Source organism: Malurus melanocephalus, unplaced genomic scaffold (assembly GCF_030028575.1).
Source record: "Malurus melanocephalus ecotype Western Australia unplaced genomic scaffold, MMel_1.1 scaffold_370, whole genome shotgun sequence".
NCBI classification, from domain to species: domain Eukaryota; kingdom Metazoa; phylum Chordata; class Aves; order Passeriformes; family Maluridae; genus Malurus; species Malurus melanocephalus.
This window is the reverse complement of record NW_026623602.1, coordinates 567,437-581,592: the sequence shown is the minus strand read 5'-3', so window position 1 is coordinate 581,592 and position 14,156 is coordinate 567,437. Positions and strand designations below refer to the sequence as shown.

Here is a 14,156-nt window from a genome sequence, read left to right as displayed (position 1 = left end):
ACTGCCTCACAAGCAACTTGGGATTTACAACTGCCTCACAAGCAACTTGGGATTTACAGGATATTGATGCAGAATTTACACAGGGAAGTAATCTTGATCATTCATTCGTGGAACTCTGATAGTCCTTCAAACAAACAATTCCCAAATCCTCCCTTTCCCCAGTCAAACAAGAGAGAGGAACAAGAATCCTAAGTGTGGAAATGCTCCTCGAACAGGCTGTGTATGCACATTACCATAGTGCTACTGTGCTGCTCAATGAGTTGGAAAAATAACTCCAAAAAGAACTTAAAAAAAAAAACAAACCACAAAATACTGGAGCAGAGGTTACTTCCACATGAAGACAGAATTCTCTCATTTGTTTCTTTGACATTTATGGGACTACCAAAGGGTAAACAAAAGCAAAATTAGGTCCCACAGGCCTTTGGTAAGAAAAAAAAAAAAGTGGAGGGGAATGATATTCAGTAGCAGAAATCAGCTGTACAAATGAGACCATCATCTCACAGCCTTTCCAGTGCTGCTGTCTCCACTCACCCTGTGTCAGCTGCTCTTAAACAAAAGGGGTTTTATTCCTGCCTACCTCAAAGCTATTACAGTAAAGCCATTCTCAGATTTGCACCTAGATAATCAACTTTATTTCTACTAATCCCATAACAGATACCTGAGTGCCTGGGAATTCCCTCCGTGCTTTGCTCAGATTTAGATCCTTATTTTATACAGGAAGAAAGCCCTGCAGATCCAAGCAAAAACATTGTTTGGTTTTTTTTAAATAACACAAAGATCCTCCATCAGATCTTCTTAATATCCGTGTAGGATTTACATGATCTGAGCTTCTTTTGAGGAAATTTTCAAGCGATGCAGCAATTGAGCTGTTTAAAAGGACTGCATAATATCCATTGCTGTACAAACACAGTGAGCATATGTTCATATAAAAACAATTTGTGATGAAAAAACTGTAAAATACAGTTATACCATTACAGTTTAATATTTTTCTTTTCAAGGCATATCAGTTTGGTACTGAACTAAATTGCAGGTGGCTTTGTTTTTCCACACTTTATGTCACGGAGCCACCCAACTGCAGGATAGCAAAGTCATGGAACAGACTGAATCACTGAATGAGAAGTGTAATCATTCCCTTCTGGGCTCTGAATGTGTCAAGAAACTACACAGCCTTGGTTTAAACAGGCAGTTCTGCTTTCACACAGAAAACTGCAGCTGACTTGAGGGCTTGGGTCAAGAAAAAAGCTGCAGCTAAGTTAAGAGCTGGGGTCAAAAGCAGGGGGACATCCATCTCATTTTGTGGTCGAGGAAGAGTGGTGCAGGAAATCCAGCCCTCCAATCAATTACTGAAATTAATTTTTGAACCTAAGTCATTGCTTTCTGGGCAAACAAGGATCCATTTACCTAACGGTTTTGCATCGTGTTTTCATCACTTTTTAAAATGAAGTTAGATTAAAAGTAATAATTGTGTTACCCATAAAAAGTGAAGCAGTRTTAATTAAGAGCTCAAGAAGTTTTATTAATAGAATCACAGAATGGCCTGAGTTGAAAGGAACCTTGAAGATCATCTCGTTCCAATGCCCCTTTAAAAGTACATCTTTAAAAGYACAGCAAACCCAGGCACATTGGTGCCTATTCACAAAACAAAATATCAACATTTAATCCCAGTGAAATGGAGATCCCAGAAACACAGTGTCTCTGCCCTGAAAGCCAAAAAAAGCACAATGGCTCTTCAAAATAGAAAACAACTTCTGCCCAGCAGGTCAGTACTCCCTGCAGAGCATTTCCAGCAGGACATCTCCCCTGGGCACACARCTGGTGCCACCAGGCCATCCCAGCAAAGCCTGGCACTGCCAGGGATGGAGCAGGCTCTGCCCAACCCAAACTCCCAACCCCAAACTCCTTTTTGTCTCCAGTAACAGGCATTTGCTTGTTCCACAGCAAAACACAGGGGGAGAGAAGAGTATAAAAAAAGACAACTCAAGCTGTTTTTTTAACTTCATCCAGCTGGGAAGGTCAAGAAGAAAAGGCAAACTTTGTTCTGCTGGTGGAGTGTATTTACAGCCCCCTCCACCCATGGAGTCTGCACTAAAATGGTTTTGCTATGCTGTTTTGGCTGCAGACTGCACACGCTGACCCCTCCGTGGCCAGCACAGCACCGGAATAATTTCGTACAAAAGGTTTCCATTAAATGTAATGAAGCAAATGACAAAATCAATAAACCTGGAATGGTGTGGCTATCATAAAAATAATGTAAATTCAGAGTTCACCCTGGTTATGAAGCTATTTAGATTCATAATTAAAACCAGCGCTATCTCTTTTTTTAGAATAAAACTTCCTTTTGACAATCACAGATGAATGCTACAGGAAATCTTCAACAAATGTATTCAAAATGAAGGTATGGCACAAAGACGGCACAAAGACAGCACAAATTACACAAAGATAAACTGTAGGCATASGTTAGCCTAAACACGTACGTAATAAAGAAAATTTGATTTTCATCCTTTTTCAACTGATGTCACATCTCATTCTAATCAAGTTTTATATCAAAAGGACAGTAAGAATACCACGTAGCCTGTTTTTAAATCAAGGYATTTTCTGGAGTTTGTTTCTGTCAGAGAGACTCTTGTAAGTCTATTAAAACAGAAGAGAGCCAAATCTGCTATTCATTACTCTCCAAGAAAAGCAGTGCTGCAGCATGGGTGCTGCACTAAAAAGTATCTGTGCTTCATTAGGATAAAAGAATAACGAGCCCAGAAAGCACCGAGCAGAGCTCAGCGAAATAAGCAAGCAGATAAGTAATCCCTAAATAGCAAGAGGCACCCTGACTTTTTGCAGCACATTTCAAACCCCAGATAATGGGTCCCATTYGGGATTAGGGATGAGGTTTTCCTTTATCAAACTCTGGACCTGGAGCTTGGGATCCGGTTTTAAAAAATTCCACCAGTGTCCTGTTTAGGCAAGTGAATTATCTACAACTTAAATCTCTAGACTCCTGGATTTTACCTAATCAAAGAGAAATTGTAAAAGTGACCATCAAACTGATTTTTTTCAGTCTCCTGTGCAAAGGATTCCCATCCCTGTGGAGTTGTRCCGTGTTCCTGATGGGACACAGCACAGCCACGTCACTCCTCAAACCCCCTCACTGCTGATGGCTGCAGAAAGAACCCCTCTTAGGCTGGGGAAGGCAATAAATTATGTAAAACACAAATCACAGGGAAGATCAGAAGAGAATTCRTAGATAGAAAGGATGACTTAGACCCGTGTGGGATACTTCATCTTTCTTGTCATCAGCATCATGGTTTTGCCATATGAACAATTCAAATGCAGGTTTTCGATGATGCTTGAAATGCATTTCCAGAAAAGAAAAAAGTAATTGGCATTTATATTTGTCTTACTTCTACAAGTATTAAAAAATCTGTGGTTTGCCCAAAAATTGGTACTAAACCCATTATATACTGCAGTGGATATCCAGAATACAGAAACTGGGTAGATCAAAATTATGTGTAATCTCATTATGGAGGCAGTCAGCTCCGATTAGCTCAGAAAAAGGAAAACTCCAAAAATATTAAGCGTCACCAAACATACATTCCCCACTTCTAAATACTGCTGGCTGATGTACTTCTATTTTATAAGTACAACACACTTAAGAGATATTTCAGCTTTTATTTCTCTGACATTTTCCTCCGGGGAAAGCAACCTTTACAGTGAGGAAATCTGTTCCTCAGGAGTGATGGTTCAGCTTTTAATAAGTTGTCAGTGACAGATCCCTTGTGGCCRGTTGAGCCCACAACTACAGACATCCATGAAAACAAACACTTCCTGAAATGCAAGTGGACAGGAGAACAGAGCAGACATCCACTCTACTCAATGCAGATGTTTTCACTTAAAAAATAAAAAAAATAAATCAGYGGCGCATTTTCAATCTGTGCAATCAATCTCACGTGAAGTACAAGACATTGTTTAGCACATTCAACAGATTTAAGATCGTTCTGTGCTGGTTCRTCCACCTGGTGTTTTATTTATTAGCAGGGACATGAGGAAGGGGATTACASAAACCAAAATGTGTTTAAAAAATGCAAGTATGGTCTGTGAACACACTGCCAAATATGGCACAACTTTAAATACTTCATGAAATGGTTTTGGGGTTATCCAGTATTTGTCACGTTGCAGAATTTGTTGGTCTGCACGTCTGTTCCATTGCTCCCTGATGCACATGGGACCATACCAGGTTGTTCAGGAATAATGCAAGGAATAACGCAAGGAATAATGCAAGGCTGRGGCCAAACCTTCCAGCTGACCATGTGAACCAGAGACTCACAGGATCATGTAACAGTTTATGTTGGAAGGGATGATTAAAGCTCATCCCATTCCACTCCCTGCCATGGGCAGGGGCACCTTACYCTATCCTATTCCCAGGCTGCTCCAAACCCTGTCCAGCCTGGCCTTGGRCACTTCCARGGATGGAGCAGCCACAGYTTCYTTGGGCACMCTGTGCCAGGGGCTCCCCACCCTCACAGGGAAGAATAYCTGCTTAATATCCAACCTAAAAATACCCTCTGCCACCTTAAAGYCATTCCCCATTGTCCCATCACTTCACGCCCTTCTAAAACGTCCCCTGAAGGGCTGAACGCTACTGCCAAGCATTTACAAAAATGCTCTCTCAAGACTGAAACTGCCTCACTCACCAGCGRGATCACTGCTGAACTGCATCTCTTAACACCAGTGCACGATGCAAAAATCCCATGRAACTTTCCTCCCAATACGGTAATTCTGAATAATAACTATTCCTGATGATATTAAAAGAGACGTGCAAGAGTGTCAGGGTTGTGATGACACTTAAAGCCCACAGTATTTCATGACAATTCCAACAAACTCCCGAGGAGAGCAGCAATTCAGCACAGCTGTTCAGAAGGCACTGCCTTGGTGCATCACAGTCTACAAAAATGCAGAATCAGCTTCTTATTCCAGACCCCTTGGTCACCCCCAGCCACCCTGCCCAAGGGAAGGGACACAAGGGCAGCCTGTGCCCAGGATCCTATCATTTCATGATGAAATCTGCACCTTCCCAGTGCAGCACAGAGAGGAAAAAGGCTCTGCCGATTCACTGCAGGCAGAGAAAAAGCTGTGATTAAAAGAATGCAGTTCCTGAATTAAATTTCAAGTTTTCATCTCCATGTTCCTAGAGGGCTTTCCCTTGGCTGTGGCTGCAGCAGTCATGACATTCCTGATGGGAACACAGGGAGCAGGAAGGCACCTCCAGCTGGGACAAATGAGAACACAATCCCTCTCTCCACCTTCCTGCCATCCCGAAGCCAGCCTGAACAGCTCTGAGGCTTTCTTCCTTTAGTTCCACTTATTTTTACTCTATGATAGATAAATTATTTAAAAAGATCAGGGCAGGCAGGTTTTAGAGGTTAGTGATTTAGAGCAGAACAGAATAGACAACAAAACCAAAGGAGCATTTTACACCCCTGAGCTCCGTCAGGAAAGCAGCAGCTCCCAGGGCAGAACCACGAGGGAGCGACTCTCAAGGGACAAACGAAGCAACCAGTGCCACCCTCCCGTGTCACTGGATGTGCTGGCCCTGTGTGTGTGGCTCAGCATGTCAAGAGAGGAACATTTCAGCCTCCCAAAATGTCCTCTGGCAGGACTCAGAGTCTGTCTGTGTGCTCGGCTTGCACAGATCTCACCTTAACTGCTGCACAGGGAACATGCATGTGCATTTCAATCAATCATATCCTTTTAATGAGTTAATTGTGAAATATATGCTTTTTGCATTTATTACAAGGGGTAGAACAGATGGCAAAAGCTCAAACTAATGTATTCATAAAATTAACTGACGCTGCAGGTGGTGTTTCTCCATAGAAGGTGGTGAGTTGGTAACTTGTTATTTTAATGCTGTAATAATGCTGCATGACAATGAAATTTCTAGGAAAGCAAATGCGACGGCCACAGAGATCTCTCCTGAATTCATTATGGTCACTATCACAATGAAGACCAATTACAGGAGATGCAAAGGGATACACTGATGGAATACATTGAGTGCAGAGTGAATTTACAGACAAGGAGGAGGAAAATTATTTACAAATTTATACAGTCGAAGTAATGTGATCTTTTTGCCCCTTAAAGAGTGCAAAAGGCTTGTCTCCAAGGAGGATTCCAAATAGCACTTTCCAGGCCTCTGACCTGTTTTGCCAGTTCTTTGTCAAAACAACCTGAAATCTATTCCATAACAGAACAGATGTATCCTTTTCTTAAATTTTCAAGTGTTCCTATTTCAAATATGTTGTGCTTTTCAAGCTCACAGTCAAATACAGACATTGTTCAGTCCATTGCGAGATACACRAGCAAATACCCAACCCAACACATGATAACTGATTCTCCTCTGGCATTTTTTCACTTTTATTTGAAGCCAACCACCAGCTTCAGAAGGCTCATTGCAGATTTTACAGCAAACGAGTGGAAAATCTGGCCAACTGTTTATCTTCCTCCTTTTGTTTTATTTTACTGCAAACTGCGAGAGTAACACTGAATATTGCACACAAATGTCAAGAAACTACAGCCAGGAATTTCAGAGGGCTCTGGGTAATAGCTTCCCTGGAGAACCCGGACTAAAGGAGTTATGTTTGGTAGTGTAACATTTCATTAAGATCCACTACATATTTATGTGTGGCAAATAACTCACAATCACTTGCTTTCTGCTAGTGAAATGGCTACACACAAATCAACCACTATTTCCTTGAGTTTACTCATTATTTTAACTCGACAAGTATGTTTAATTATTCTTATGCCTCAATGGCAGAAATTACAAATGCATTCTGCAGTGCTGGTTGTGATGGTTAAAAAAAACTACATAGGAGCATTTTTATATTTTGTGTAGGTGAATGCAAAATGCCACTCARTGTAAAGAGCAAGTTCAGCTTTTTCTAAAACCTGAATGTGCGCTCTAGATGTTTAATTTTTGTAAAAGTCACATGGATTGATGCTAATAGTAGATGCATGCAGGAAAAAAAAAGTAACAGAATCTTCCAGGAAAAGCCATTTAACAAATAAGGAACTGAAACTAATAGGTACAGCAATATTTTACAGTACTCACAAGAGCTCTGATTTTCCACACTGCAGRGGTAATTTAACCGCTAGGAAAATAAATGTGTACTGACTTGCAGAGTGTTAAATGTTACATATGTGCTGATGTATTTCTGTATTTTTTAAAAAAATAAATCTAAATGCTTCATTTCTTCCTCCATGAGAACCTTTAGGGCTATCAAGGARGATATTACCCACAATTTGCTAAGTGGCCCCAGGATGCAAGGAAAGCTTGCAGGGCTAGTGATAGCAGCTATTATCTTAGGTGAGGCTGAGAAATATTTAGACGGAAATGCAATGAGCCCGTTATTATCATGACAAATGAACCTGTTAACTTGTTTTTTTCTGAATCCCAGTGCTACAGAATCTCACAGTGAAAGCCCAGGAGAGATTCAAGGAAGAAGAGTATGGGTGGGACTGAGTTCCAGTGAGTCAAGAAAAAGAAACTGCAGCAGCTCCTGACAGAAAAAGCAGTTTCTGTGGGATTCCCTGTGGCTCTGAGTGCTGCACAGACACTCAGTCAGGGGGGCTCCCCTCTGCTCTGCCATTCTGCCCTGCATTCACACTGCACATGGATTCCTGTTCTCCTTTCCTTGGCTGGGAGATGTTCATAGMCTCGCAACAGTTTGGGTTGGAAAGGATTCTAAAGATCATCTGGTTCCACCCCYGCCATGGGCAGGGACACCTTCCACTATCCCAGGCTGCTCCAAGCCCCGTCCAAGCCTTAGATATTGCCAGGGATGGATGGGGCAGCTACAGCTGCTCTGGGCACCCTGTGCCAGGGACCCACCACCCTCATGGGGAGGAACTCCTTCCCAACATCAAGCCCTGGATATCCCTGTTTTGGGATCCTGGCTGCCCTCTGTAGGGTGGGCTGGCCAGGCTGATGGAGCTGCAGGAATGCCTGACCAGAGGAACCTTCCCCTGAATGCCAAGAGGAGCTAGGAGCAGGGGAAACGTGCAGAAACCCAAGCAGCAGCTCCATCCATATATTGTTGTGATGGAARGCCACGCTGACAGCGCTGAGCTAGCCCAAAGCTCAACGAGACCCAAACCCACATRCTTTAATTCTTGAAATGAATGTGCTTACTTGGGGCTAGATTCCTGCAAGAAACATTTCCTGTTCCTCAGTAATAAGTTACAGAAATTGAACACAGGTGTGCTGTGCAGGCTGGCCCTCTCTTGCCCTCTCTTGTTCAGCTCTTAGGGCCACTGAGCAGCRTTTATGCATCTACTCCACAATATGTTCAAAGTGTCAGCTTCAGCCAAATTCCCCTGTAAATCCACTACTGGTAATGGATATTACATGTTCTCAAAACTTTCTAAAAGCTGTATAATTATTTCTATATTTCAGTTAGAAATAGACTTACTAATTAATCCTTTGTGTGCAGAGTCTTTGATTTTTGCACTCAAATGGCAGAAAACACTTCATGTGAAAATAATTCACACAACAAAACTTCCCTCACTTAGGAGTTTGAAAAGCTCCAGTCCCTGCTTTGTCTTATGCAAGAACACTGGCCTCACATTTAAAACTCTTCTTTAGCACAGCCCTAACCAAGCCCATTTTCCTGGGTTCACTGTTCTGCTAAGAGAATGACAAAAGACAGAAAGCTTTTACCATTTAAAAAGAAAGACACGGTGAAAAATATCTTGAAACACTGCTTTTTATAACACTTTTTTCTCCCCTATCATTTTAACAATTATTTTTTAAATTATTTTTTCAGTATCAAGCCAGCCCTGGTGCTTGGGGGACATCACCAAAGACTCTCTTTGCTGCATATATGCAGCAGTATCTCTGCCCTTAAATTCAGAGAACAGATTTTTCTACACCAGTCTGCTCCAGCTGGACACAACCTGTGACTGTGTCCATTACTGCTCTGGCCACGCTGACACAGGAAATTCTCACAGGGGTTCCAAATGGCACCCACTGTAATTCATACCGAGCCCTCAGGCTGTGCATTTCAGAGCTTGTATCCAAAAGGAATCCCTGCCCTGGCTCAGACTATTGCATCAACTCTGCATTTTGTCCTGAGGGAAGCTTTCCAAGCTGCTGTTAAATACAGCATTAATCTGGAGACTTGCATCTGCTCTAGCACTTGCTGTGTCTCTGTYACRATCTCTGCAGAGTTGTTATTTTTGYCAGGACATCAGAATACTTTCTGTAGGACCTGGAACAATCTGAGGTCCTGCTGAAGGTCAAGCCATGAAAACAGAGACCATTCTATGCCAGCCTTCCCCTGTATRAATTCTAAATTGGAAAGGTTTGGGGAGTATAGGACAGTATGGGGCTTTATTTCTTGTGCCTAAAAGTCTCCAGGATCCCTCCCAAACACGCTTTATGAAGTGGAAGAACACTGAGACAGCACAATAAATCTGCAAAGGGATAACCATAGAAACAGCCAGCCCTGCTGCTGTGCCATCAGCACCTTTGTGTCACAGTCMCCAGGAGCAGGGCAGGTGCTGGCACAGCTCAGTGCACCCTGAGGCACAGCATTCCCTCCTCAGGCACCTGAGCTCGCTGCCACGGGCACTGTGGGACCCAGAGGGGAGGGACYTGGCTGCCAAATAGGCTGAGAGTGGGAACCAGCACATTCAAACTCACTGCTTCAAGCTTAAAGAGCTTGAAATACAAACTTGGTTCAGTTTGCATCACRCCCTTATGGTTATTGCTGCAGAAATTTCGATGCATTTCCAACAGCAAGCTGGCTCAAGATGGTGCCATGTTTCTCTCAGCAAGTCACAGGCTGCTCACTGATGTCACAGATGAGCCACCTGCTCTCCTGGACCACAGGATTCATACACTGCTTATCGAGTAAGAATGTCTACAGACATGAGGGAAAAGTCTGTTTCTCCTGTTTACCCAAACAATCAGTCCTTGTGGCTCACACCAGCGATCCGTTAGAGCACCGAGCTGTGTGCTGCTGCTGARCCAGAGGATGCACGGGATCACCACTCCAAACCAGAATTGTTCTCTGACAACTTCAGTGCTCACAAAAGACAGAATGGTAGCTACAGGGAAGTACTTCTGATACTGTGTTTGTTAAAGCAAAACAATGGATGCTGCCCAACTTGACAGACACCATTTTTTGTTGAAGCTTTAAATCCTGACATTTATCCAGTTCCTGTAAGCACTCCAGCCAGTCAGCCCTTGGTATCAGCTCACGGAAAGGAGAAACCCTGGATCCTTCTGCACTGAGTGGGTGCATAAATCAAAACACCTGTGCTTGTTGTGACAGCTTGGCAGAGGTGAACTCAGCTCKGAATGCAAACTTTGTTATTTGAAATTAAGTCAGACAACTAACAGTAAATYCTGGCTGCAAAGTCAGATTTTCTGAAACAAAATACCACCTATTATTCCTATGGATCACACAATGCAAGCAAAACTCATGATAACACCATGAAAGGAATGGGATCCAGCAGGACCATCGAGTCCAACTCCTGGCCCTTCACAGGGTGCCCCAGGAATGACACCACGTGCCTGAGAGCATTCCACTGGGGCAAAACAYGAAACCAGAGCACAGGTATGTCACAAGACTGTTTGTGGAAAAGAGCTTCTTCTCAGATCTCCTTCAGCTGTTTCTTTTACTAAATTTTTAAAATCCACCCCATTTATGCTGTGCATCCAATATTTAGCACAGCAGGTATCAACTTTCAGCTGCTGGTTTGGTGTAACAATGGTTCTGATGGCTCTGAAAYGCCTCTGAGAGTGGCTGCAGCCGTCCCACGGAATCCTCACCTGCCAAGCCCCTGGCTGTTTTTCCTTTCTTTTTTTTTTTTCCTCTTGTGTTGACTCAAACAAAGCCAAGGGTGTGCACAAAATTGGGTTTCTGTTCTGGAATAGGTGAGAGCCTCCAACAGCTCTGCAAACACAGAGCTCAGTCTTTACACAGATTTCAGACTGCCTTACAGAAAATGCTAGGCCACACTGGCTCCAGTAGCACAAACAACAAAGCCCTATTTTCCTCTTTAACAGCTCTTACAAATTATTTTATTTTTAAATACAAGCTGTCAAAGAGTTAACCACTCTTTTTTTTTCATTTTCTGATATTTCTGGTATCAAGAAATATCTAGCTCAACCACTGCGTCTGGGTGCCACATTTTGTCATACTTACCTTCCACATAAAGGATGGGACAGAAAACTTAAAAACTAAGTGAAACATTTCAATTTCATCCCCAAACYTGACATGGCATGGGGACCAAAGCAGCCTGTGGGGTCCCTGACAAAACCCTGCAGGGTCTGCACAGAGCTGAACACAGAGTGCTCAGACTCACAGAAACAGATGTGATGTGAGGGGAATGAGTTTCACCACAATTATTAATGAAGTCGTCACTTACAAGTTCTTCACATCAATGATTCCTCGAAAGGCCTTTCTAGGGATTCCTTTTATCTGGTTTTCRCTCAGGTCTCTGAAAAAGAGAACAGAAGAAAAAAATGTTACATTGTATTAACGAAGAGAACTCATTTCTCAAATCTGCATGAGCTAACAGAACATCCACGTGCTTGGAAAARCAGATATTTCTGGATTTGTTACACCACACTGTGTTTTCAATTTTTTTTCTCTCCTCCAGAGGTCCGTGGAATGAGCTGAAATAATTCCCCAACCAAACCTACCAGAATTCCGGATACAAATGATGGAACTTCCAGAAAACATCATTCAAATGTGGCCATGATGCTGGMACAATGCCATGGCTCACTCTCAGAGTACCTGCAGCCAAATTTTATGCCTTGGAATTGCAGCCCTGTAGTGTAAATGTAATTTTCTCAGCATGCTCCTGTTTGTTTACTGACTGCAAAAATACTGGGCTACCCCTGCTCAGATTACAGCCTCTTATTTGGAATTAATATTCAGGAAAAACATGACAACCATTCCCTTGTGAACTTTTTAAATTTACATTGARAAGACTTTAATCTACTGCATTAAAATCCCACTGCATTGTGTATCAATGGGAAAACCAGAATTTTTAACCTTGCTTAGAAACAAAAAAACAACAAAAAAAAACCCCTTAAACAACCAACAACACTTCAAAAAGTCTTTCTACTACTTAAAACATGTTTTAAAAAAGTTTCAATTGATATCTGCATTGTAAGTGCAGGTTACATTTTCTTGCTACCCAACCCATGTTCAGGTGTTTTTTCCCTTGATGGATTGTAAGTATTTCCAGGTTCACAGCCCTCTACCAGTGCAACGTAGCGAAGGCAGGAAGGAAAGCAYCAGGGATGGGAGGGAAACGGACCCMAAACCAGAAAGCTGGGATRTTTTCCATGCTCAGGGAAAGCAGMACTCACCCTGATTTTCCTGCTGGTGCCCTGCCAGCACAGAGAAGAGGGGAGAGGTTTCAGTCTGGTTTAGAGGACAAAGGAGGAATGGAAGAAGAAGGAAGGAAGGCAGAGGAGTGGGAAAGAAAAACGTAAGAAATCAGCAGATGGAGGGATGGAGAGGCACAGTGATGACAAAAGGACAAAGGGAGGTGATGCTGCTGAAAACTGCACAGGGCATGGTTTGGGATAGCCGTGTCCCTGTGTCACACAGGCTCTGCCCCATTTCCAGGAGGAATTCTGCCTCTCCAGTGATGCTCAGGAGGGAATGGCAGCCCTCTGCATTCACCCCCAGACACTCTTTTCTCTAAGCACATTTAGTGCTGCAGCCAGCTCCTTTTCAGCCCCCACCAAATTGGTTTTATCAAATGAGAGGCCAGAAACCAGAGCCTGTCACAAAAGCCCACACTGACACTGTGGGTCAGGACGTGTCACACAGGGCTTTCTTCTGCTTTCCATCAGGCAGATAAGAGAGAAAGGGGACTATGTCCTTGTCATGAGACTAATTCAATTTATACCAGTCATGCAGTCTACACCAAATTCTCAAAGTAGCCACAATTGTCCATTCAGATTATCACAAACAAAAATGTGCTGCTGGGTACAAGTCTCTTTTTCAAGGCAGATTAAAATTCTTGGTGACCTTCACAATTTGTTTAATACTGATCCATGCTCTGACCCTTCCTTCACCTCCCCTTTATTTTGCCAGCAACAAAATATTAGTTCTTTAAAGACAGACCTCGAGCCCAGACAAATGATCGGGCAGCCTGGACAGAGGAGAGAGAAAGTAAAGGATATTTCAGACCCAGGAGGGGGAAGTCTTCAGCTGTCACTGTGGTGTGACAGTGAGGCACAGCAATGGTAAAAGTGTGACAAAATGGCTTAGCAAGGCAGAAATTAGTAAGATCTGAAAGAACGACACACGCAAAGCAAAACAAAAAGGGCTTGAAAAGGTGGGATTGTGTGGTCAAATAAAACCACACTAAATCCACCATCTCAAGTTGCACTTGCCTGGCATTTTATTGTGCATTTCAAATMATGTGTAAAAGTGAATTAGGTTTTCAAGAGCTATTTCCCAACACTGTTGTGTTCTTCAAGGGCTAACATATTTTCAATCTCTGCTTTGTCTTTATTCTCAAATCTGAACCTGCAGCCAGGCAAAACCAGAGGAGTTTAGGAAGTTCATCTGTTTTCTATGAAAACCTTWTTGTAAWCWGTATTATTTTTATTTTCTATCAGGYACTCTCYYCCAGCTAACAGCACTGCCTCTCTCAGTCTCCTGGATCATGGGCTGCTTCCACGAATCTCTCTAGTGGGCTGAAGAGCTGACAGCCTCCATGGCATCAGAGACACAGCATGGAACCAAACTCACCAATGTTTCTTTTTCCATAACTGYCTTCTCACAATTACAACCATCCTGTCCTGACAAGGTCAGGAAGAATTTCTCTCTGCTGCATGACACTGGACCAAACTTTTGTTAAGCATTTKCAAAAGCAAGCAATCCCCAACCAGGCTCAGCCTGTGCACTTCACAAAATCTGCTCTGAGGGAGCAGAAGGCTGTAACAAGAAATCTGTGTACTGAGTTTAACCCTAAATTCCAGCTTTTTATTCCCTACTTCTCATAGCACACATAGTGGGAAGCTCACAGTGATGGTATGTAAAACAAATATTAGTTATTAATAGTAACTGTAGAAAACCAGATAAATAATGTGAGGCCAAAACAAACCCCTAAAAAGCAGACAGAAAAATGCTGCA

The 14,156-nt window shown here is 42.7% G+C and overlaps 1 protein-coding gene across 1 annotated transcript in view; it reads right to left on the bottom strand.

Annotated features, from left to right (window-relative positions):
- LOC130580903 (slit homolog 3 protein-like) overlaps nucleotides 1-14,156 on the bottom strand; it is a 397,748-nt gene that overhangs the window by 152,211 nt on the left and 231,381 nt on the right. The window contains exon 5 of the mRNA XM_057378685.1: nucleotides 11,422-11,493. Coding sequence (XP_057234668.1) covers nucleotides 11,422-11,493 — 72 coding nt within the window. The remainder of the gene's footprint in view (nucleotides 1-11,421; nucleotides 11,494-14,156) is intronic.